At 34.3% G+C, this 22,643-nt stretch overlaps 2 protein-coding genes across 2 annotated transcripts; both read right to left on the bottom strand.

Moving 5' to 3' along the window:
• Nucleotides 1–1,505: 1,505 nt before the first annotated feature.
• On the bottom strand, nt 1,506–5,980 carry LOC122298664 (mannose-P-dolichol utilization defect 1 protein homolog 2-like). The gene is made up of 8 exons (XM_043108519.1): nt 5,736–5,980; nt 5,011–5,164; nt 4,144–4,216; nt 3,978–4,044; nt 3,690–3,749; nt 2,664–2,724; nt 2,533–2,574; nt 1,506–1,888 (listed from the first exon to the last, which is right to left on the bottom strand). Exons 1-8 carry the CDS (start codon nt 5,865–5,867, stop codon nt 1,785–1,787), a joined length of 693 nt encoding a protein of 230 aa, XP_042964453.1. The 5' UTR covers nt 5,868–5,980; the 3' UTR covers nt 1,506–1,784.
• Nucleotides 5,981–14,028: 8,048 nt separating this feature from the next.
• LOC122299160 (F-box protein At1g47056-like) lies at nt 14,029–16,127 on the bottom strand. The gene has a single exon (XM_043109163.1). It carries the CDS (start codon nt 15,905–15,907, stop codon nt 14,318–14,320), a length of 1,590 nt encoding a protein of 529 aa, XP_042965097.1. The 5' UTR covers nt 15,908–16,127; the 3' UTR covers nt 14,029–14,317.
• Nucleotides 16,128–22,643: the final 6,516 nt, after the last annotated feature.

The raw sequence follows: 22,643 nt of genomic DNA, 5'->3' as shown, positions 1-22,643 counted from the left end.
GATTTTATGAGCTTGTCTAGTAATAATATCACTATTTAGAGTTTGTAAAAATCATTACTGTATTGATATAGATATAGTAGGAAAAAATATCTTATATTTAAGGAAAAATATCACTTTTCACTCTATTAAGAATTTTAAACTTCACTTACTAGTTCCATGCAGCCCTTTTTTTTAAAAAAAAAAAAAATGAGACTCACCATAAAAAATTATGAGTTTTTTTATGTGAATTTTAGTTATATATATATATCACTTATTTTTAAGAAAAATGATATTTACAATCATAAAATATGTAAAAGCCTCGCACTATTCTTGAAAATAGTGAAAAAATATAGAGTCAACATGAACAAAATTAATATTTTAATAATAAACTTTATTCTTTTTTAAAAAGTGTGTGCAGTATACAATCCATAATTATATCTAATATTACTTTCTTTTTAAAAAAAAAAAAAATAGATTATGTGAAATTTACACACGATAAAGTTGTACAAATCATTTACATGATGTAAAAAAGATGATGCTTGCTGGTTAGGTTGAAAAGCACAAAGCGAGGAATATGCACCCTGCATTGGAGTCAGGCATATAGATTGACAGCTACATATAATGAGGGCAAAGGAGCAACCCACTCTTTTCTCAGAGCTCTCATGCATGGTACTGGCCATCCCATCCCTACCACCTTCCCTTCCTTTCCTTATCTCTTTGGGATATAATATTAATTAATTTTAGCAAACCCTCATGTACCTACAACGTCTTATCTGATATCTAGGCTTATTCAAATTTTTTCCTCCTGTTAATCAACCTTCTATTGTTGCATCCCACTCTACAAAAACCCTACCTCAGTTAAAAACCCTAGATTTTTGTTATAAATGCAAAAACTTTCCAGCAACAGCTCAGTAAGTATGGGTGGAAAATCACCCACAACTACTATCATTAAAAAAATGCAGAGGACCAACAGAACAGATATAAGTCAGATTTAAATACCATCAGCTTTTTAACTGCAAGTCTGTAATGGGGGAGTCAGAAATTTATATGCATGTGAAATTTAGTATTCTAATATATATAGATATTTATATATATAGTTTTTCTTTCAAATTTAAGGCTAAATTTTTTGAGTTTTTTAGAATGCCCAAAGATAATTCTTCTAATGTATACTACACTACAATCTCACTCCTATCCTACTGCATTAATGTGATATTGCCTTCAACCTTGTAATTTTTTTTGTTAAAGGTTGAAAAGTAACAGCACTTCAACACAGCATGCTAGAACTAGAAGTGGGATATATAAGAGTGCAGTATACTGCATAACTCTTTAATTAAGCTGCAAGGGGTATGGAGGTGAAGATGTTTAATTTCATTAGCATTTTTTACCCTTTTTATTTGTTGGTTTTCCAGAGTGCTTCCCCACCAGAAGGCTATAACCTTAGCAACTGATCCTGTTAAGTATGCGTGCAGCAGCACCGAGAAAAAGGAAATTCGGGCTAAGAGAACAAGACGTGATGTACAAGTACCTTAAGAGGAAAGACATTGCTCCTGATGTAGTAGTAAACCTTTCCAAAAAGGGAATCCTGATGAGGGTTTACAATAGGCTATCGAATGTTTATTCGATAAACAATAAGATAATGTCGAATAGTCCCACTTGGAACATCCCCTGAACCCTTGAATTAAGCTACGACTGTAAAGAAAGATGAGACACACCTAAAGAACTTTAAAATTTGTGTGTTGAATGCTTGGTGGCCGCACCTGTTGAGGCTTTTGTAAGATGGGAAAGCTACCCATGACAGGTTGGTTCTACTTTATTTTCTTCTCTGGCTTGGCCTGAGGCTTTTGGTACATGATCATCTGAATCAGGATGGTAACAGTGGTAGTAATACCAATTACAGCACCCAAAAGAACTGCAAAAGAATCAAGGACAGCAATAGGTAGAAATTATGCACCAAATTTATGCAAGCTGGCACCAACAGCTTAAATGATACAAAGAAACCATGGAGTGTACATGGTGTTGCTTAGAAACTAGAAAGGTAGGGCATGTGAAGCATAAATTCAAATCATACACTATGGTGTTCATATTTGAACAAGAAATGTCTCTGTGCTTGAAAAATCATACCAATTGTTTTCTTTCGGCATCTTTCAAGAAACCAAGGATGCTAAAAGACAATTATTTCTCACAGAAAATTGCATTTTAATAGAGCAGCAGAAAAATAACAAAAACTTAAGAGGGACCTCATTTGAGAGAGATAATATGTGGAAATGTGCAACAAGTCATTAGACTAACTTGTTGAAATGCTAAAACCAAAAGGTGCAGAAAACTAAGTTTTTTTTTTTTTCTTTTTCTAGAACACTTTCAAGTCTATTAAATCTTTTCAGTAAAATTGATATTCTAAGTACATGACGCCTCAAATGAACTACAAAACTCAAATTTGAAAAGAAGTGAATTCAAACTTGAAAAACCTTCTACTTTCTGGAACAACACAGAAAGGAACACAAATTACTAATTGTGTGGGAAGGAGGAGTAATCAAGAATATAAAGCAAGGATACCACTTCTTGGTGCTCTTTCCTGGATGCTTGTAAAAACTCTCACTACAAAACAAAAAATTAAGTTTCATAACATCACTAAATGCATCTATCAGAAGCAAACAGATTTAGCTCAATTAAAGCTATAGACTTACCCATGGAACCAGCAAAATTCATTAAACATGTTAAGAAACTGAGCTCCCCTGTGCTTCTGTTCTGCTCAGAGAATGGTTGTTCACCAAAATATGAACAAAGAGGCAACACATACTTGTAAATACTCAAAAGGTTGCATTAGTATGCTGGCAAACTGAATCAAAAGAAATCTCAGCATTGCCTCCTTAGAAAGTGATCAAATCATTCTTAAATTGACTAACCTACACTCAGATAAGTCTATTTTATTTAATCTCTCTTCACTAAGACACAAACTGCCTTTCTCTGGATAAGTAATAGGTGAAATGGTGATTTATGGGTAAAAAAGTTTAAGATTTACCGACACAGCCACTTCATTTATGTGCATGGAGTAAAAACTTGCTTCCACATCCACAAGATAAACAAATATTCAAACGAAGTATACACAGCAGACAAAAGACTGCATTAGTTTGCTGGCAAAGTGATCAAATCATTCTTAATCTATTTTAATTAATCTCTCCACTCAGAAACAAACTTCCTTTTTTGGGACAACTAATACATGAAATGGTGATTTATGGGTAAAGATTTTAAGATTTACCTACACAGCTACTTCATCTATGTGGATGGAGATTTATCAAAAAAAAAAAAAATCTATGTGGATGGAGTAAATCTTCGCCTCTACACACACAACAAGATTAACTAATATTCGAACCCAAGTGTACATAACAGCCTCTTAGGATGGTATCTGTCTTATTATCAGTCGACAACATTAACCGGGCATTTAACAGAATATAGGTAATTTCTGGTTTTGGAGATACTGTAATGCACAATTCAAATGTAAGACATATTGGTATATTTATTAAGAACTAAAGAAGGTATGGACAATTGGGGTCGAGAACAGAGTGGCCGCCCTGTATTTTCAACAAGTAGCACGAGAATTTATAGAATCCTTTCAATATGAAAGTAAGAAATGAAAATAAATTATATTAGAGCTCAACTACCAATAACATCCAATTGAACGGCATAATAGGGTCCTTCATTAGTTCACTTACAGAAAAGTTGTTCCATATTTGTGCAATCTTGGCGAAGAAAAAAATTGCAAGCTGAAATGCCTGAAACAACAGGTCATTCCCAAATTAGAAAAATTCATACATACCGTAGAATCCAAAAAATGGATAAAAAAAGCTCTAAAAAGGACTAAAATTTGAATAATATACGTACTCGCAAATACATATCCCTATAAAGGCGATGACAAAAAATGCTATGATAAAAAACAAGTGAGAAACTCCAATAATATATGGTTCAAATGCTGACAGTAAAGTAAAGATCATGCTACTCACATAGAGGACCTCAAAGAGAACAGGATCAATCTGACCAGCTAGGATAGTTGGTGCTAGAGCACAATATCTAGAAAACTATCATTAAGGAAGAGGTTGAACATATTTTCACTCTCACAAAATGAAATTTGAGACAAATCAAATAACGTACAGCAAGCAAGAAGGATACAGTAATGCCCTGACCCATGTTTTAGTACCCAAAGGTTGAGAATAATAGTAAATCGTGGCAATTAATATTATAGCTGCAACAGATAGGAAGTTTATTAGATCTTTTAAGAATGAGACATCAGATTTTGATATCGCAAAGTTATCTCATCCCAGAGGCAATACCTCATCCAGGGCGTCCAATAGAGCCAACTAAAAGATAATGATCAGGGTTCAACAGATGCTTAATTCAAGATGTAGGAAAACAAACGTTACAAACTGAACTTATCTCTCATGGACTATTTATTCTAATCCATTCACTCCAACTATGAGACAATAGGACTAGCATAAATCATTTTGGTGAGAAAACATAAGACAGCAAGATATAGAATCGAACCACAAGGCACAAATAAGAATAATACTCTTTAGCATCAAGCATGGAGAAACACTTGGATCTAATAAATAAAAATATTTCAGGTTACTTAATTTTATGTCAATTGTTCTCCGAGTCAAAAATTTAGCTCCGATTTATAATTTACAATATACGCAACTCATTCTTATTCTGGAACATGCTTTTCCATCTCCCCATGTCGCCGCCACCCTCACCCCCTCCCCCCGCCCCCCCAGCACCCCACCAGGCTGTGCCCACGGTGGACCATTCTTTTTCCAAATAACAGGCAACAACACGACTGTAGTGATTTAACCAACACAGACCAATTATATAAACCGGTACAGAACATATACATTTCTACACTCGATCAGGAGGCAAGCATAGTTCATAACAAATCCAAGTATGAATTTTTTATTTTGTTTTGGCACAGTACCCACGTCACTAGAAAGCTTTACATTGACAAAAAAATAAAAATAAAATATAAGAACCCCGAGAACAAACCTTGAATTAAAATAAATGTCAACTCCCCATAAGCTGAAAAGGGAAGTCCTTTGTGAAGACAATATGCCAAAGCAATGGTGTAGCCGACTACGTCAAGCTCAAAGGCTACAACACTAAGGCCTCTGACACTTTTATGTTTCAGAATTTTTATTATCTGTAGATTCAGTACAAAGCACCATATGACTGATGGTGTCCAATCAACCAAAAGCATTAATATAATGAGCTGCAAAGGGATTAAATCAAGTTCCTGGGCTGCATGTAAGGGGATCACAAAATTCATAAAATAATGATATAGTTCACACATTATCTTTCAAAATCCAAGGATTCAAACCAATAGCTTTTGAAAGAGATATATACTTTCCACAGATGGTGTGTGGATATAAAAATGAATATCAATGTTTTCAGTCGAATATTCTCGAATCCATGTTACGTATGGAAGAAAGAAAAAGGAAACCCATAAGTTATAGGTCTGGAATCCATCTACAGTTCATACTGAGTGTAACAATCACAAAACGGACCCCCAAATATCCAATCTTATCAAAAAGTGCGCACCATGCAAAATCTCATGCAAGCACTTACAAGAAAAGAAGGCAGCTAGCAACTCACCCAGAGTTCAACCCAAAACTCCTATGTCAACACATCTAAATCTGCAGCGACAAGTAGTTCGAAGAAACAAGCACGATCAAAGGACATTATTTGAAAAAACAAAATAAGAGGGAACGTACCTGGGGGAGCTTGACGGTGGTGGAAGCGGCAACAATGCAATAGCCGACGAGCTTGGAAATGAGAGGCAGCAAGCAGTCTTTGTCTGGGACTATAACGTGGCGGAGAGATCCCACAGCACAGCTGAAATCCATCCCAAGAAATTCTACTCTCTCTCAGAGCTTCTGCCAAGGAACGACCTCGAGGAAAAGAAAGAGAGGACCTTGCTTTAAGAGCTGTGCTGACTTCTCTTACTCGGCTTGTCCCATTTTTTTGAAAAATGATTTTTACAGTCGGTAAATGTAATCGGTATGCAGTCGTTTTAAAAAAAATGAATTAATATGGAATCTATATATGAAAAAAAAATTATTTTTATAACTTTTTTTTATTCATTCTATACAACCATAAAAAAAAATATTTTTATAATTTTTTTTATTCATTCCGTACAGTCGTTTGCATGCCGACTGCATTTATCTAGCAAAGCCCCATTTTTTTTACCGCAGGATAGATATATTTCACGACATAAAAATTAGAAATTAAATAAAATATTATTAAAATATATTTTTTAATATTATTTTTATTTTAAGATTTAAAAATTTTAAAAATTTATTTTATTTAATATGAAAATTAAAAAATATATAATAATTCGATCAAATAAGATGAAATAATATTAAAAAATATGAATCATGATATACATCATATCATTATCCAACTTTTTTTTTATTATATAAGATGTAACATATTTATTATTATTAGATAATAAAATATTATCTAATAAAAAATTATTTAATGATGATAAATATATCACATTTTATAAAATAGAATAAAAATAAAATAACGGCATGTTGTATAGAATTTTATTTTTAAAAAAGAATGTGCAAACCTCACTTTAACACTATAAATATTATTTCTTTTTTTTTCTTTTCTTTTTTCCCCCCCTTATTTGAATAGAAGGGGACAGTGGAGGCTCAGCTTCAAGAAACCCTAAAAAAGATTGTTGTACTTATAGTTTTTAGATTTTAGCTTAATTTTATGTTTTGATTTATACATTTATGAGGGCGCTGTCCTAAGGCCAGGACTCAACTCTGATTCACTGTAATTGACTAATCCTGCTTGTCCCACCAATAAGGTCAAGTTGATATTTTTCTCTTCATTGTTCATTAATTAATCAAAGTTTATATAGTACATAGGATTATCTTCGAGTAATGGGTCTTTTTCATTTAAAATGGAGAGTGCCCATTAAAATAATAAATAAAAAAACCTAACGGGCATTTTGGTATGTTAACAAATACAAGTTTCACATACTCCATTTAAAAAAAATGAATAAATTTAAAATTTACGAGAAAAAAACTATATTTTAAGAATAGACCATACATTTTTTTTCAAATGAGTAGGCAAAACTTCCACATTTTAATACTGTATCTAGCTAAGGTGTAGCTAAATCAATTGAAATTAAGAATTAAGAATTTAAGACTAATTAGTAAACAATCCAAGAAAGTGAGTACGATACTCTCATCTTATTTTATTTTATCTTATCATTAAATGGCATGTTAGAAAATAGGAGATATTTAAGGCTGTGTTTGGGTGTTGAGGTATCATCAACACTTCTCACTATTATTTATTACTTTATTATTACTTTTCACTTAGTTTTATTACTATTCTTTATTTTTTACCTATTTTTTATTACTATTTATTACTTTATTATTACTTTTTAATTACTTTTTATTACTATTTATAACTCTCATAAACACTTTTAATACCATAACATCCTATAATTCATAACTACAACAACCTAAACTAGTCTAACTAGTCTAGATTGTAGAGTCGTCCACCGTTGTGGTCCAATTCTATCCTTACCAATGACAAAACTTGCAGCCCACAACATTTACTTGGGCAACATGCCTAGGCCGTCCTACCTTCGTTTTTCTTGTTTCGTTCTTGTTCTTAACGGGCAATGCACAGTCTCAAGCCCCCAACCAACCATATTGGCCTAGAAATAGGTGGTGCAAGCATCTCATTCTAGGCACCAAGTAAAGTTTGCCAATTTGTTCTGGAGCGGTGCTATATAGAGGACTGTATTGCAGTCCCAATGTGTAGAATGCCTAAACTGCCCCCATTTTACAGTGGGAAATAACTACAACACCCTTCTTTTCAACCTAGAGCAAAATAGACGAGACAACATTTAAATCTCTTCTGCAATAAGCCAATGCGGCGCCCCCGACCAAATCACCACCATCATCGACCACCACAACCCAATTTCTTCCACCATCAACGGAACAACCACCTCCACCATTGACAGAGTCACATACTCAAGTTTATTTTTTTTCTTGATTTTTGGTGTCTTAAGCATATTTTGTTCAGATTTGAGCAAGTAGAAAGAAAACTACAAGATGAGAACCTCAAATCTGAACAAAAAAAAGCTAAAAAGACTCTACCGAAGTTAAAATTACAAAAGAAATTTTGTTTATTGCTCCTACCGTAAATCTGCGTCTTCGGGGAATAGAATAAAGAGTTAGAATTGGCTCAGAAAAAGAAGAGGGATGCATATGGCATTGTTCCCCTTGTGTAGCTGGGGTCCATTTGGTTGTATCTTGGCATCTTCTCATCTGTGTAGACAGTTTTTGTGCTAAAACTTATTGCAGTATTTTGCTAAAACTTGTACAATTGACTTAATTGCTTTAGAAAATTTAGTGAAACTTCAATAGTCTCATCCTCTATATTCTCATAGAGCAAAATAAAGACAATCTGCTTCAAACAAAAGAAAGAACACAAGGAAAATGGAGGAAAATTAAAGAAAAGAGAATAAAACGAGATTTATCAAACCAGATAAATGTAGCCGTCTACATTCAAACCATACAAATGTAATCAAACCAGATAACTCAAACCGTAAGCATTGAAAACATCTTCACAAATCTACAAACTGACTTTTCGTAGAGATGGCGACAGGGTGATGGTTTTGATTAGAATTTTCCACATCTGTGGACTGCAATAAGAATTTTCCTTTGTTCTGTCCATTACCAAGTTAAGCATCTTCCAACAAGAAAGTCTTGACCATGTAGTTTTGATATTCTTTATTGACAATAATCTTATTTTTTATGTATCTGAACAGTTCTATGATATCTCTAAACCTCTGTAAAGTCTTGACCATGTGCTAAGATAATCTCAGATAATCTAAACTGATCTGTAAATAATAATGTTTTGTAAATTTTATTAAGCTTTGTTTGAATGCATGAAATAAATTAAGATATATTTAAATGTATGAAATATGTTAGAATATGTTTAACTTTTATGTTAAGTTCAAAAAATAATAGATCCTATCAATAATTCATTTGAAATAAATTAAGAATTTGACTCCCAAACATTGCCTTATTTTCTACCTCGAGTATATTCAAAAACAACCAACGTTTGGATGTCGCAATTTCTCCAAACGAATTAATTATACATGCACAAAAACTTGAAACATTAAGGCCACGTTTGGTAGGGAGAATATCTGAAATTGAATGGAACAGATATTTCAGTTTGATTGGTCTCTGTGACAAAAATAACCATTCCATGATGAACAGACCTTTAGAAAGTGAGGAAAATAACTACCCCTGAGATATTGGTAAATTCTTGGTGAAAATACCTCTATTTTCAAAAACTGATCTTCAAGACTTCAACCATTTTGGATTATCAGCTACCCCACAAAACCCATGGGAGTGGTCTAATGACCCCTGATTGTGGCCATGGACATGGCCTTTAGGGGTGGTACAATTACCCTCAGACCGGCTTTCCAGGTGTGGAACCACCGCCGTGATCGTGTGTGGTGCCCTTTGTTAAGGAATAAGAATGAGTATTCCTAATGAGAATGGAGAGGAATAAAGAATCCCCATTATGCACAGACAGATCAAATCATGGCCATGTTTGAAAGGGTGTGTTCTGTGCATTCCAAAAAATAAAAAATTACATTGAAATGCCTATGTTCAAACTTATAGAGGAAATTCTAGGCTAGGGAGAAATGTAATGGGACATAATATTGTAGATCTTACCACATAAAATTATCAATATAGATAACATGCATCCAACTAATTCATTCCCTAGAGGTATATCTTACAAAGAAAACATCTCTTAAAGCTGCAAATCAAGCCTTACAATAACAACAGTTTCCTTTTCTCACCAGTCATCACATTCCATAATTCAAGGCTATTGTTACTTATTTTTGCTTACTGATAATTTAGTCTGCAATATTCTCGGTAGTAGCACAAGCCCCCACTATTGGTTACCATTCCTATATATAACTTCACATTACTTATATATATATATATATGCATATATAACATATGGACATGCCCGAAAGGAGGGGTGTGTTTGTGGAGAGGGAGTGCCAAAGGCAAAATTTAAGGCATAACCTTGCCTATGAGATAGAAGCTCAGCCAAATCTGATTGCCCCAGAAACATCATTATTGTTGGCATCAGCATAAATGTCACTGCTGCAATCAAGAACAACCATGTAAGTAACTCTTTTAGTTACATTTATGGGTCACTCCTCCACATATGTTAGCTGTGCAAACTCTGTACTCAGACCCAAAATTTTTCAGTTACTGATACATTATGTCACGTTTCAATGTATTATCTGCAAGCGAAAAGGCTGGCAGCACCAATGACAACAACTTTTTTGTTTTTTTGATAAGTGAAATAATAAAACATGTTTAATCAATTTTTTATTTCAAGATACTTGCACACCCACAAATATAGATTAGAATGGTAACATACTGGCAAAGATTACATGTTGAGTAAACAAGGACCATCAACATACACACAAAGTTTAGTATACCTTTATATTTGTCTTCTTTTCTGGCCAAAATAAGCACCATGAGCAGGCCAATGAATCCTGTCATTATAAACTGGGGAACTCCCATCTAATGCACCCTAGATTGACAATGCAACCTTAAAGAAGTTGACACCAGAGGTCATGCCCTAGCATCCACGATGATTGAAACCATTTTACTCCAAGACTACCAATAATCAGCTGCTCACTGCTCCTCCCTTAGCAAACTTCTTATAACAATGCAATCATGGACGCCTGTTGGGCCAATGGGCAACAGCGTAACAAGTGTAGGCTACCAGGTATTTTCATACTTGCATCAGCAAAAAAGCAATTCTCTTGCATCATATGGCAGAAGTATCATGAGCTTCACACGAAACCTGTTAGTGAGAAAGATCAAGCCCCCCTGCCTAGGGTCCTCACCCTCAAGAAATAATTGTCTGTGATATGCAAGTATGAGAGAGAGAGAGAGAGAGAGAGAGAGAGAGAGAGAGAGAGTAGATATTGACCGTATGATACAACTAATAACATTAAATACTACTTTCTGAAGATTTTCCTAACCATCAAACAATAACCATAGAAACAGAAACAGTTTAGCTTGAATCACGAGTTAGGCTAATCAACCTAAAATGTTCAACATAAGGCCAAACTGATCGCTACTAAAGATGGACAAAAAAGGTAAAGGTTGATTTCCCATATCCAAGTAGACACGTAGAGATGTCACCAGAAGTTGTCAATATCTTAAGAGGATGCGCATGCATGAAAGAGGGATTTTCCCAAATTATGAAACCAAGAGAAAAGGTTAGGGTTCCCTTCACTTCACTAGACAAATGTTGCTACTGAAAACAGATAAGTTCAAGGATAGGAGGTTGGGTGAATCAATATTTTGCAGATCAAAATGCAAGACCAACACCAATGCAGTAAGAATTTGCCCCGCCAGGTTGATATATTGTCATTAAAGACAATTATCTAATTCAGTTTACAAGGATCTCCATTAGTGTTTTTTTTTTTTTTTTTTAAAGTAAAAATATTCTATGTATATATATATATATCAATCAGAGTAACCAAATACACTAGACGTATACAAAAAAACACCTAGCCCATACTAGAGATCTCCTAATGACCTGAAGAGCCCATGAAAATTAGAAATCTATCCGAAATACACCAAGCCCAAATTGGAATGGAACACACCTCCCCATATCCAACCCCTTGTTTCCCTTAAGACTAATACTCCTCCCAAAACTCCCTCTCTACAAGGAAATCTTCATAAGCCCTCCCTTTAGTCTTCCCTCGACTTAAGCTACCTCCCTTAGCGTCTTAGTTGATTGCCACTCCCTGCTTTTCTTAAAACTTGATTTGGTTTCAAGCAAATAGCCCGCCTCAGTCGCAGTGAGTAGTCTTTAAATTGGTCTTCACATCCTCCATATGAAAGCCCCACAATATACTGAATCTCGTTAACCTTATGCAAACCAAATTCAATGATGAACCCGCTATATTGTTTATTAGAGGGAAAGAAACTAGGGGAATAACATTATCCTCAGACACAGTTCCCAACTACACTCCTGACCTAGACATTCCTCCTCATAAGACACCAATGACAAACCCATAATTTCCTCTCCTCCCCACCATACCCTACATTCAAATCCCGAACCTCCTCAACAGCTATATTGTTGTTGTCCAATGCTGTTGTCACCATTAATGATTCCGGCATAGGTGTTGTCATTCCATTGACGAGGACAGTGCTTGCAGGTGCCCCACCCCCTGACGATCCTTTCTGTGCCACTTTTTCAGACCCCATTGCTCCCTTAGCAGGCATAGAATTGGTAGGGGAAGCACTATTTTTTGTTACCCCATTTTCATCTTCTGAAAGAGACTCATCTACTTTTTCCAAAGCACTCAAAACCCTTGAAAGACCCCTATCTTCAACTGAAAGTGAACCCTGGAAAAAGGTAACAACCCCATTTGCAACTGGTGATTGAGGGCAATCAGATGACAAGCTGCCAATGTCCTAAGTGATACCGGTGTGAATTGTGATGCTAGCGTCCGATGAGCCTATCAATGATGGTGTCAAAATGCCTTGTGTCAGTGCAATTAAGGCCTTCAAACCCATAGGATCTAACCCCCACCCCCCCCTTTTGTCCGTTTTTAACCCACCATCCAAACCCATGACCAAGTCTAGCCCCTTATCCATTGTAATAATAAGATCCTTCACATACTCCATAACTCCCGTCAATTAAGCTTTTACAACCCACAAGACCCCCTCCACTTCTCCCACCCTTAAACACTAGACAGAGGCAACCATTTCACCTTGCAACACATGGTGCTTACCTTCCACTTCTCTCAATGTCACCTGACAACCATTGTCTCCTCCAAGTGTCTTACCCTTTCCTTCCGCCGCGGAGCTATTATCTGTCGGACTACCTGTCTGTGACCTCAACACCATGGCGTATGAGGCACCTTTGACCGAGGGAGGCCTTCCCACTGTCTTTCCATCAACAAACTCCCCTTTGTTTGCATGCTTCAGAATAGAAGCTTTAGACCTAATGATGCTTTGAATGGAATGCAGAAAACCTTTCCATCAAATGCCATTGCGCATTCCAAGATCACCAATATCCTTTCCTCCTTCCATTCCATCTAAGAGTTATAAAAAAACTACTCCTTGCATTAATATGATGTTGAATGATGATAACTCCATTACCTATCCTTAGCTCCCTAAAGAATCCCCCATGACAGATGAGTTCTAAGCAATCCTCTATCCCCTTAGCCACCCATAAAGCTGCCGTCTCACATAGACACATGAACTTAGACATCCTTTTACTACATTCAGAAATGCGAAAACCATTTCCTCCCTCTTTCATAAAAACGAAAGTTTTTTATTCCACCTTCAACCTTATCCAACCCTATCTACTGCATACGTTATATTTCCTTAGGCAGCACCTAAATATCTTTGCTTTTCACCAAAGGATGACAGAAAATTTAATTCACAAAACCAGAAACCACAATTAATCTCCAGACCAAAGCAGAACACACATCAAATCCAACACAATAATCCAGTAACTAAGTACTCATCACAGACTATGAATAATGTGTAAACCTATTCCAGCATCCCAGGGATGCAGAACAAGGATTGCAGATAGGCAATATAACCCTGTTTCCACATCACCCTGTTTGACACAAGGAAGGCATATTGGCTGCAGGGAAAAAAAATAGATGTGCGAATGGAATCAAATATGCAGTATTACATGCATTCCCTTAATTGTAGGAAATTATTGCGCTTTGATCATCTCCCCCTGAAAATTTATTCTTAACTAACAGTTAACAACCTTTTAAGTCATACTCTCATTCCCACCTCAGACTAAGGTCACTCATGAAATCCTCAGATACTAACATAAGAACTTAACAGTTAACGTATCTACTGCCCTTCCAATTATGTGCATCAAGAGAACTAGCTAATAGCAAAGGCTTTAGTAGACAATTTCTTGTAATTAAAACCAACAAAAGAAAAGCAGCAATTGGTTAGGAAAACATGTGCCGTGTCTGTGAACAGAAATGGCAGGGGGTTTCACTCATTCAATAAAACACAGTCAAAGAGTAAGTTTACCAAATGAGCAGAAATGGTATGTGTGAAATTACAACTTGCAACAGCAAAGATTCAAGTCTAAAGGCAATTAACAGCATTCGGAATCAAATTAAATACATTTAGAAAAAAGAGGCAGAACTGGATAACACAACACAAAACAATGTAAACGGAGCAAGAGCAAGCATGCCATTTGAGCTGGAACTTCTGCTGGAAATGCTTATCTAAATACCCCGGGAACTGCTGTTACCACTTGACCACCTCTTCAAAATGCTAACCACCCCTAGCTTCGACTTCCACGAGCTTGATCGAGCAGTACTGCTCGATGGAACAGCCGCCTCCATCTGGGTATTCACAGGAGGAGGAGGTGGGTTTTCAACAACGTTTTCTTGTGCTCCACCGTCACTCGCACTCGCATCCTGATGATCGGCCGTACCATTATCTAAATTCACCGCAAGTGATTCTCTAGTTGCCCTCAACCATTCAGCGCCCTCGGGCGTTACTCCTCTACACTTCTTAAGCTTCACTTTCACCAAATTCGGGCAACCGCCCGCAAAAGCTTCCAAACCTTGATCCGAAACGGGGCAGCTTTTTATACAGAGCTTCTTTAATGCTAAGCATTTCGCACCAATGCAAGAAATCTCTGCGTCGCCAACGGTATCGCTTCCACATAAAGCTAAGCGCTCTAGATTCTTGCAATTCGATGCTAAAGATTCCAAACTCAGTTTTGTAGGATTCACACCGATGAGAACCAGTTCCTGAAGATTAGAACAACCTTTCGCGACAGCAATTAAGCCCTCGTCGCCTATCCTATTCGCCTTCCATCCGTCAATGTGAAGCTTCCGCAAGAGCCTACAACGCTCTGCGAGCAATACGAGCCCCATGTTCGTGCACTCCGGGGTCTTGACAAGATGCAGAATTTCCAGATCCAAACAACTAGAGATCCCCGCGAGGCCGAGATCGGTGACCTGAATACGTTCGAGATGCACTTCGACTAAGCAAGTGACACGATTCGCTATCACTGGGAGAAGCTTATCCCAATCGCCAGTGCACTTGATCAGCTTCAAGGTTCTTAAATTCTTTGCGCCAATAATAACTGGACCGAAACACTGCCCGTTGTAGAGCTCCTTCAGGCAAATCGTTTTGAGAGCTAAAGCGGCTACGCCCGGTCCAATCGGCTCAGCCGCCCCATCGGTGATGCCACGCAGGCGCTTCACGGATAACTCTTCGAGAGCCGAGCAATTATCGAGCACCGCGTTCATTCCCTTGGCTCCGAAGGTGCAAGATCCACAGGAGAGCTTCTTCAAACCCTTGCAATTCTTCGCGAATGCCTCCATGCCAGCATCGGTCAAACCGCGACAAGAACGAAGCTTGAGGCGCTTGAGATTGCGACATTTAAGTGAGATGAGTACGAGCCCCTCGTCGCCGATGCTCTCGGATTTACGATCAGATTTCAAGGCGAGTTTGGTGACGGCATCAAATCGAGAGAAGATACAAGGGATCATATGGAGGAGTTCCGACGGGGCGTTAAGTGAGAGACGGTGACGGCTCTGTCCCTCGATCCGGAGCCAGCTGCGACAGACGAGAGAACAGCGTTTGCGGTCACCGGAGCCGAGGGACTGGAAAATGCAAGCCAGACACTCGTCTGGCAATTTGGAGATGTAATCTTTATCTCCATCGATCGTCCCCTGCTGTCCTTCCGCGTCATCAACTTGCATCGGGTAGATCAGGGCCTTTGATTTGGTCTTTGATATCTGGCTCTGACTGCTTTCACGGCGGCCAGAACTTGCAGCCGTCGAGGTTGACTGGCCCATCCAGGGCTCAAAACAAAAGGTCGGGCTACGCGGCCTCAGGGTTAGACACCGCCATGGCAAAGCTCGAAGTCGGAGCCACTCATCTCTCGGCCTGGCCTTCTTCCTTCCACGAGTTCTGAAACGGATTCGAAATCAGATTTCATTTGGGTTTTGTTGAGTTCTTTCGTACGTACCCTCTCAGACTATTATCATGAGCTTCGCACGTTTCTCCTCCGAATTTTATTGGATACTTTCCCTAATTTATAGCGGGGGTTGGACACAACACGTGTTATAGGTCCCAAAAATCTACGAAATCTTCAACCATCCATGGGGATACACGTGGAAGTCAGTATGTATGGTTTCATACTTTTTTTAAAAGAGTTTTATGAATTTTTTTAAAAATGTTATATTTAAGATAGGAAATCTTTTAAATGATTCTTCACATTAAATAGCTGAGAAAATATTAATAATTATTTTTTTTGAGAAATTTTATTTAATATTTTAGAGTATACAAATCTCGATACTCTTTTAAAAATAATGAGTAAATTTCAAACTCATAAATTAATTAATTTTTAATAATAAATCTCACTTTTTAAAAAAAATCATAATAAATTTACACTTGTAAGACTGTATTTTTATTTTTTATTTTTTATAGAAAATAGAACTTGCAAAGAGATATTAAAGACCTCAACCTAAGTTCAAGATAACCGATCCACATAAACAAACGAGGCCCTCTTCTGGACGGTTACGCCGTTCTCAGTCCCTTAACGGCAACAAATAACAGATAGACACGTGAGCAATCCACTTTTAAATACTATGAACCACGTTATAGGGGATAGCAAAGTCCAATACATTAGAAAAATAGAGAACAAATTCACTTCGGTATTATCCCTTGCGCTCCGTCGCACGTTCCCAGTCCGTCACAGCTCGTCGAGCGCCCCATCACCCCTCCCTCCCTTCCTCCGTCTCTCTCTCTCTCTCTCTCTCTCTCTCTCTCTCTCTCTCTCTCTCTCTCTCTCTCTCTCTCTCTCTCTCTCTCTCTCTCTCTCTCTCTCAGGAACCCACTCCCTCCCTCCCATCGAGCCCACCCGTTCAATGTTTATCTAGATCTTACAAAAATCGCACTGTATTTTATAAATACAAAAATCATAGATCTATCCAAAAATTTTCACACTAAAATTTGAAATAAATTTGGGGAAGATTTTTTAAACTGGTAATCGTAGCTCCATCCAAAAACTTTTTGGTAGACTACTATAAATTTACATTAGAAAGAATATGGAGGAACAACCAGTTTTCCACCTTTGCTCTTGGGATAGAACTGATTTCGTTTATCAAGCTTTGTACACCTGAAAGTAAAAATGTAAGAAAGTTTATTGTTAGTCCATTGTACATGCATCTTTCCGATATTTGGTTTGAATTTTACTGCAATTAAAATTGGAAAAAAAAAAAAAATCTCAATGATCATGGGTAGAAACTCAGAAGCAGCTTTGAAGATAACTTCTTGATTTCCCAGAATCATCAAAGGAGTGAAGATGACTCACTTTGTTGCATTTTTCGTGTTTGGATGGAGTGGGTGGGGCTTGAGCTCGAGGGAGAGAGTAGTTCCCGAGAGAGGGGGGGGCCTGAGAGAGATGGAAAATGGAAAATTTCTCTACAATGCAGCCACAAGGTTGAAAAATAGAGTGTCTATGTGGCACATTCTCATTGGATGCCATTTTTGAGAGAATAAAGGATACGCCTGCGGGAAGATTTTCTCTAAACAATATGTTCAATAAAACTAGGCATAGAAAGCCACCACAGCTGCATTTGTGAAATAGTCCTTGCATGTCTAGCTAGCAGCATTAGCAAGTTGACCTCCATGCTGCATTGTGCAATCCGTGACGCGCTTCATTAATCTTTTAATTTCAGCAATGACAGTCCTCATGACTGTAAAAGAATCCTCTTCACTATTAATTTCATCAACCAAATATTTATAACCACTTTCTATCATAGAGTTTCAAATGCCATTGTTAAAACAGAATTGCAGTCCTCTCAAAACAGCAATAGCTTTCACAACTTTTAGTTCAAGAAATTCCTCTTCTCCTCTACTTAGAGCCATAACAACAAACCCATAAGAATCTCTAAGAATTGCTCCAATGCCGGTTTTATTTTGGTCAAGGAATATAGCTCCATCACAGTTAAGTTTCAGCCTATTAGAAGGTGGTGAAGACCACCTATACTTCACTGTTTTGGAACTAACAAGTTGTTGCAACCCAGAATCTAGCATAATCTTCTTAGAGAAAGAAAACTCTATTACTTGCAGAGGTGGTAAATTGATTTGCTCGTAGATCATCTTATTTCTCCTATGCCAAAAGCCCCAAGCCATTAGAACCAACTTAGATAAATCCTCTGCTGATCTTGCTAAAAATACTTGCATTGTAGTAGCCATGAAAATAGGAAACTGACTCTATTGTTGCAAAATAGGAAATTTCCTCAACCAGTACTCATGAATGAAAGGACAAAAAGCAATGCATGAGCAAAATTTTCCATCCTATAGTCACAAAAACAACAGCCCCATCAACATCTACCCTTTAATTAATTAGATTAGCTTTTGTGGTAAGTATCTCCTTGCATGCCCTCCAAGCAAAAACTTACTCAAAATATAAATTATTTATTACTTAGTTGTCAATCAACTAACATCATCTTAGAAGATTTTAAATAAAAAGATATTTTAGTCACAAAAAAAATCTTACAAAAGTAAATCTACAAAATGAATAAGCCTTATATGATATGTTATTTTGTAAAATTATGTTTATTATTAAATAAATTTAATATATTATATAAAATCACGTCAGTTTGTGAATTATTATATAAAATACAATAGTGTTTTTTCTATCCAACTTACACTTTTAAGATAATAAAATCAATAACGTGATCTTACAAAGAGTTTAGAAAATTGAGTAACGAGACACATACGATTTTTTTATAATTTTAGGAGTAATTAAGTAAAATTAAAACATTCAAATCAATAAAATTTTAATACTTTTTAATGGAAAAGCACAATTAAATTAATTAGTTATAAAAGAGTAGTAAAATAATTATAAAACCAATATCGTTATTTTAGAAAGTTTATTGCCTAATAATTGTTGCTTTACCAAAAACCCAAAATCTTCAACCGTCTATGGGATACTCGTGGATCACCTAAAGGCTGTCTGGATTAAGAAATATTCTTAATTTATCTCATTTCATTTTATCATTATAATTTTTTTAAATTTTTATATCAAATATAATAAATAACTCAAATTTTTTTTAATTTCTATTTAATCTTTTCAAGTATCAAAATAATAATAATATTCTAACAATATTTTATTTAACTTTCAAATTTCATTTAAAACTATATCATCTCATCCCACTATCCAAACAATTCTTAAAGCCAAAGTCATCAACAAGTGAGAACATGTTATACTATTAAATAAAATGAATTCATTTTTTCAAAAAATAAAAATAAAATGAATTCATAAATAATTATTAAGTTATTTTAAAACTAAATTTGTGATATTTTCATATTATCATTAAAAATCAATAGTTTTATATAAAATTAATGACACAATATTTTATAATAAAATTAATAACACTTTATCAATCCTAACTTTCAAATTAGAGTGATGCTAAATAGAGTTTTAAAGTGTGTAAATTTTATTTTATTTATAAAAAGAATATATAATTACAAAAATAATATAATAATTGATATTTTTCATACGGTTCAGATACGTTGAAGGGTAATATTAGTACGACAATGACCTTAAAAAAGGGAGCGGTCAAAAGGGTAGGGAGGAAAGGACTTTAGGAGTGGCATCATGTATCACGTTGTAGGCCACTAGGCCATAATGCAACGTGCAATTTTGCAAAGAAAATGGTTTTATCACGGTACGAACGTGAGATGAACGTCCCTTTTCTATCCTTTCCGATTATAATCTTTCTCACCACAAAAATAAATAAATAAATAAATAAATAATTTAAGTTAAGATATTTTATTAAATTATGAAGAATGAGATAAAAAAATTAAATAAAAATATTATAAATTTAAAAATTGATTGGATATATGTTTTTAATATTATTTTTATTTTAAAATTTGAAAAAAGTTATACATTTTTTGTATTTTATTTAAAAGTTTAAAATAATTATAATAATTAAGTACTGATTAGATGAAAATGTTAAATTTGAAACATATATTATATGTTTGAGTTATATTTAGAAATAAAATATATATATGAAAATATCTGAGACGTTGTCAAATGTTCAAACTAGTCTTAAGAGATAATAAAGAACAACTATACATTTATAGTTTTAAATAAATACATATTTCACCTTTGGAAACTTGTTTGGTCATAGTTTTCTAAGTTTAAAAAATTTAGTTTTGATAAAGATTCCGTTCAAAATTTGTAGGTCTGATTTGGTTTTAAAAACATTTCAAACCATCTCGTCTCAATATTTAAATAATATTTAAATACAAACATTTTTTTATTTCAAATTTTTTATCTGATCATTACCTAATCATTACAATTTTCTTAAACTTTTAAACAAAACAATTAAACAAAAAAATAATTTAAATTTTTCAAATCCCAAAACAAAAATTATATTCTAACCCTTTTTTAAGTTTATATTTTTTTTAATTCCAATATTTCTCTCTTCTTTCTTAAAACTTCATAAAAATTTTAATTTAAATTATTTTATTAATATTCATAAATTATCTCATTACTATTTATATATTTCTTATATTAACGAATGAAGCTAAAGTTTTGGGATCTAATGATTTTTATTACTTTTGTGGAGGGAAGGATATTTTGGGTGTTTAAAATATTTTGGGTTTTTAAAATTTTCTAGTTAAATTTTGGTCAAAATAATATTTCGCGTAATTTTCTAAGAATGTATATCTTAAAAATAATAATTTGGATTTTTAAGTGTTAAGATATTAAAGGTATGTTTGGATATTTAAAATATCTTATAATTTTATAAATAGTAGTAATATATTTTGAGTGAATATATTTTATTAGATTTTTGAACGAATAGAAAAAAGTTGGATAAAATATTATAATATTTTTTTAAAAGTGTTAAAGTTATTGATTTTTATGTTTTATTTTTAAAATTATAAAAATTGTATTGATTTTTGTGTTTAAATAATAATATGACATTGATTAAATGAAAATTTTAAAAATTTAAAATTAAAAAATATTTTGTATTTAAATAATATTTAAAAATAAAATTATGAAAAGTTTTAATAACTGAATAATGCATTTCACCCTAATGAAACTTTAAAAAGAAGTAAACAAAAATAAGCGACGTGGTGCAATCTAGTGGAAGCTTATCTTAGGGTTCAATTTGATAACCGACGGTAATTAAGGAGTAAAATCTAAGTGTTTTTGTAGTTTTTTTAAAAATTAATGATTCTTAATTTCTTAGTAATTTACAAATGAAAAGTGTATTTAAATCCCAAAATTTAAAATACTTCTGATGGCAGGTGGGAGGTCAAAGCTGTCTACACTAAAGAAGAGGTCAAGTCTTGATACGAAATCGATTCATTGGCAATTTCCTGTGTGCTTCTTAAATGGATCAAGCACAGGGAGGGAGATAGATTGAGGTTCTCTTATATATTTTGTGAATAATAAAAAAAATAATGATAAAATATTAAATAGTCGTATAAAATAATAAAAAATAAATAATAAATAATAATAAAATAATAAGTAATAGTGAAACATGTGAATAATACTCCACTACTCAAAACTGCAAGTTAAATGTTTAGATGGGATATCTCTTAAAATCCCATAAATGTCTGTTAATGATTTAGCATTTGCCTTCTCTCTCGTGATAATTCTTAGTAATATAGTCTTTATACCCCAATCCCTATATTAAAATTAATTATAAAAACATTTTGTTTATGTCAAACTTCAATTATGTCAAGCATTAGAGCTTTAAGGAATATTGGGGGAGCGAGGTCAGGTGAGAAATATATAAATAGTAGTGAAATAGTTTTAATTAAGATATTTTATTGAGTTTTAAAAAATGATTAAGGAGAATTTGAATAAAAATATTATTAGAATATAATTTTTTGTTTTGAAATTAGAAAAGATTGAATTGTTTTTTATATTTTGTTTACAAGTTTAAAAAAGTTGTAATAATTAGGTAATGATTATATAAAAAAGTTGAAAAATAAAAGTTAAAAATTAAAAAATATAATGATTATTTATATTTGAATGATATTTAAAAATGAAAATATAAGAAATTTTGAAATAAAATTGGCTATATTTCCTAAACAACCCCTTAGTTTTTTTTTTTTCTTCTTCTTTTTTTCTTTTTAATCACCGCCATATTGTGATCAACAAAAAAAATTGTGTTAAAAGGTAAAATAAGAACATGTGCAAAGGCCACCAAAGGCCCATGGAAGATTGAAGCTCCACTGTACTTGAATAGAAGAGAGTAGGAGGTTATATGACAAATACAAGGAAATGATTAGACATAAAGTAGGAGGGAAAATGACATAAAGTTGAGGAAAGTTGAGGGAGATGAGATATAAAGTAAGAGGGGTAAAAATTTTAAATTGGGAAGGATGAGACATAAAGCAAGGAAAATAGATCAACTAGAAGAGGAAAGAGAGGCGGCAAAGGGAGGAATTGACTTCATTTAGAGATCTTAAGGGAAGGGAAGAACAAGAGAGAAAGAGCTCCAAATTCTTTTTTTCTTAGAGAGAACTCTATGGGAGCAATTGTAAAGAGTTTTGCAA

This window comes from Carya illinoinensis, chromosome 16 (assembly GCF_018687715.1).
Source record: "Carya illinoinensis cultivar Pawnee chromosome 16, C.illinoinensisPawnee_v1, whole genome shotgun sequence".
Classification (NCBI taxonomy): Eukaryota; Viridiplantae; Streptophyta; class Magnoliopsida; order Fagales; family Juglandaceae; genus Carya; species Carya illinoinensis.
The sequence above is the reverse complement of the archived record's forward strand: the minus strand, read 5'-3'. Positions and strand labels throughout refer to the sequence as shown.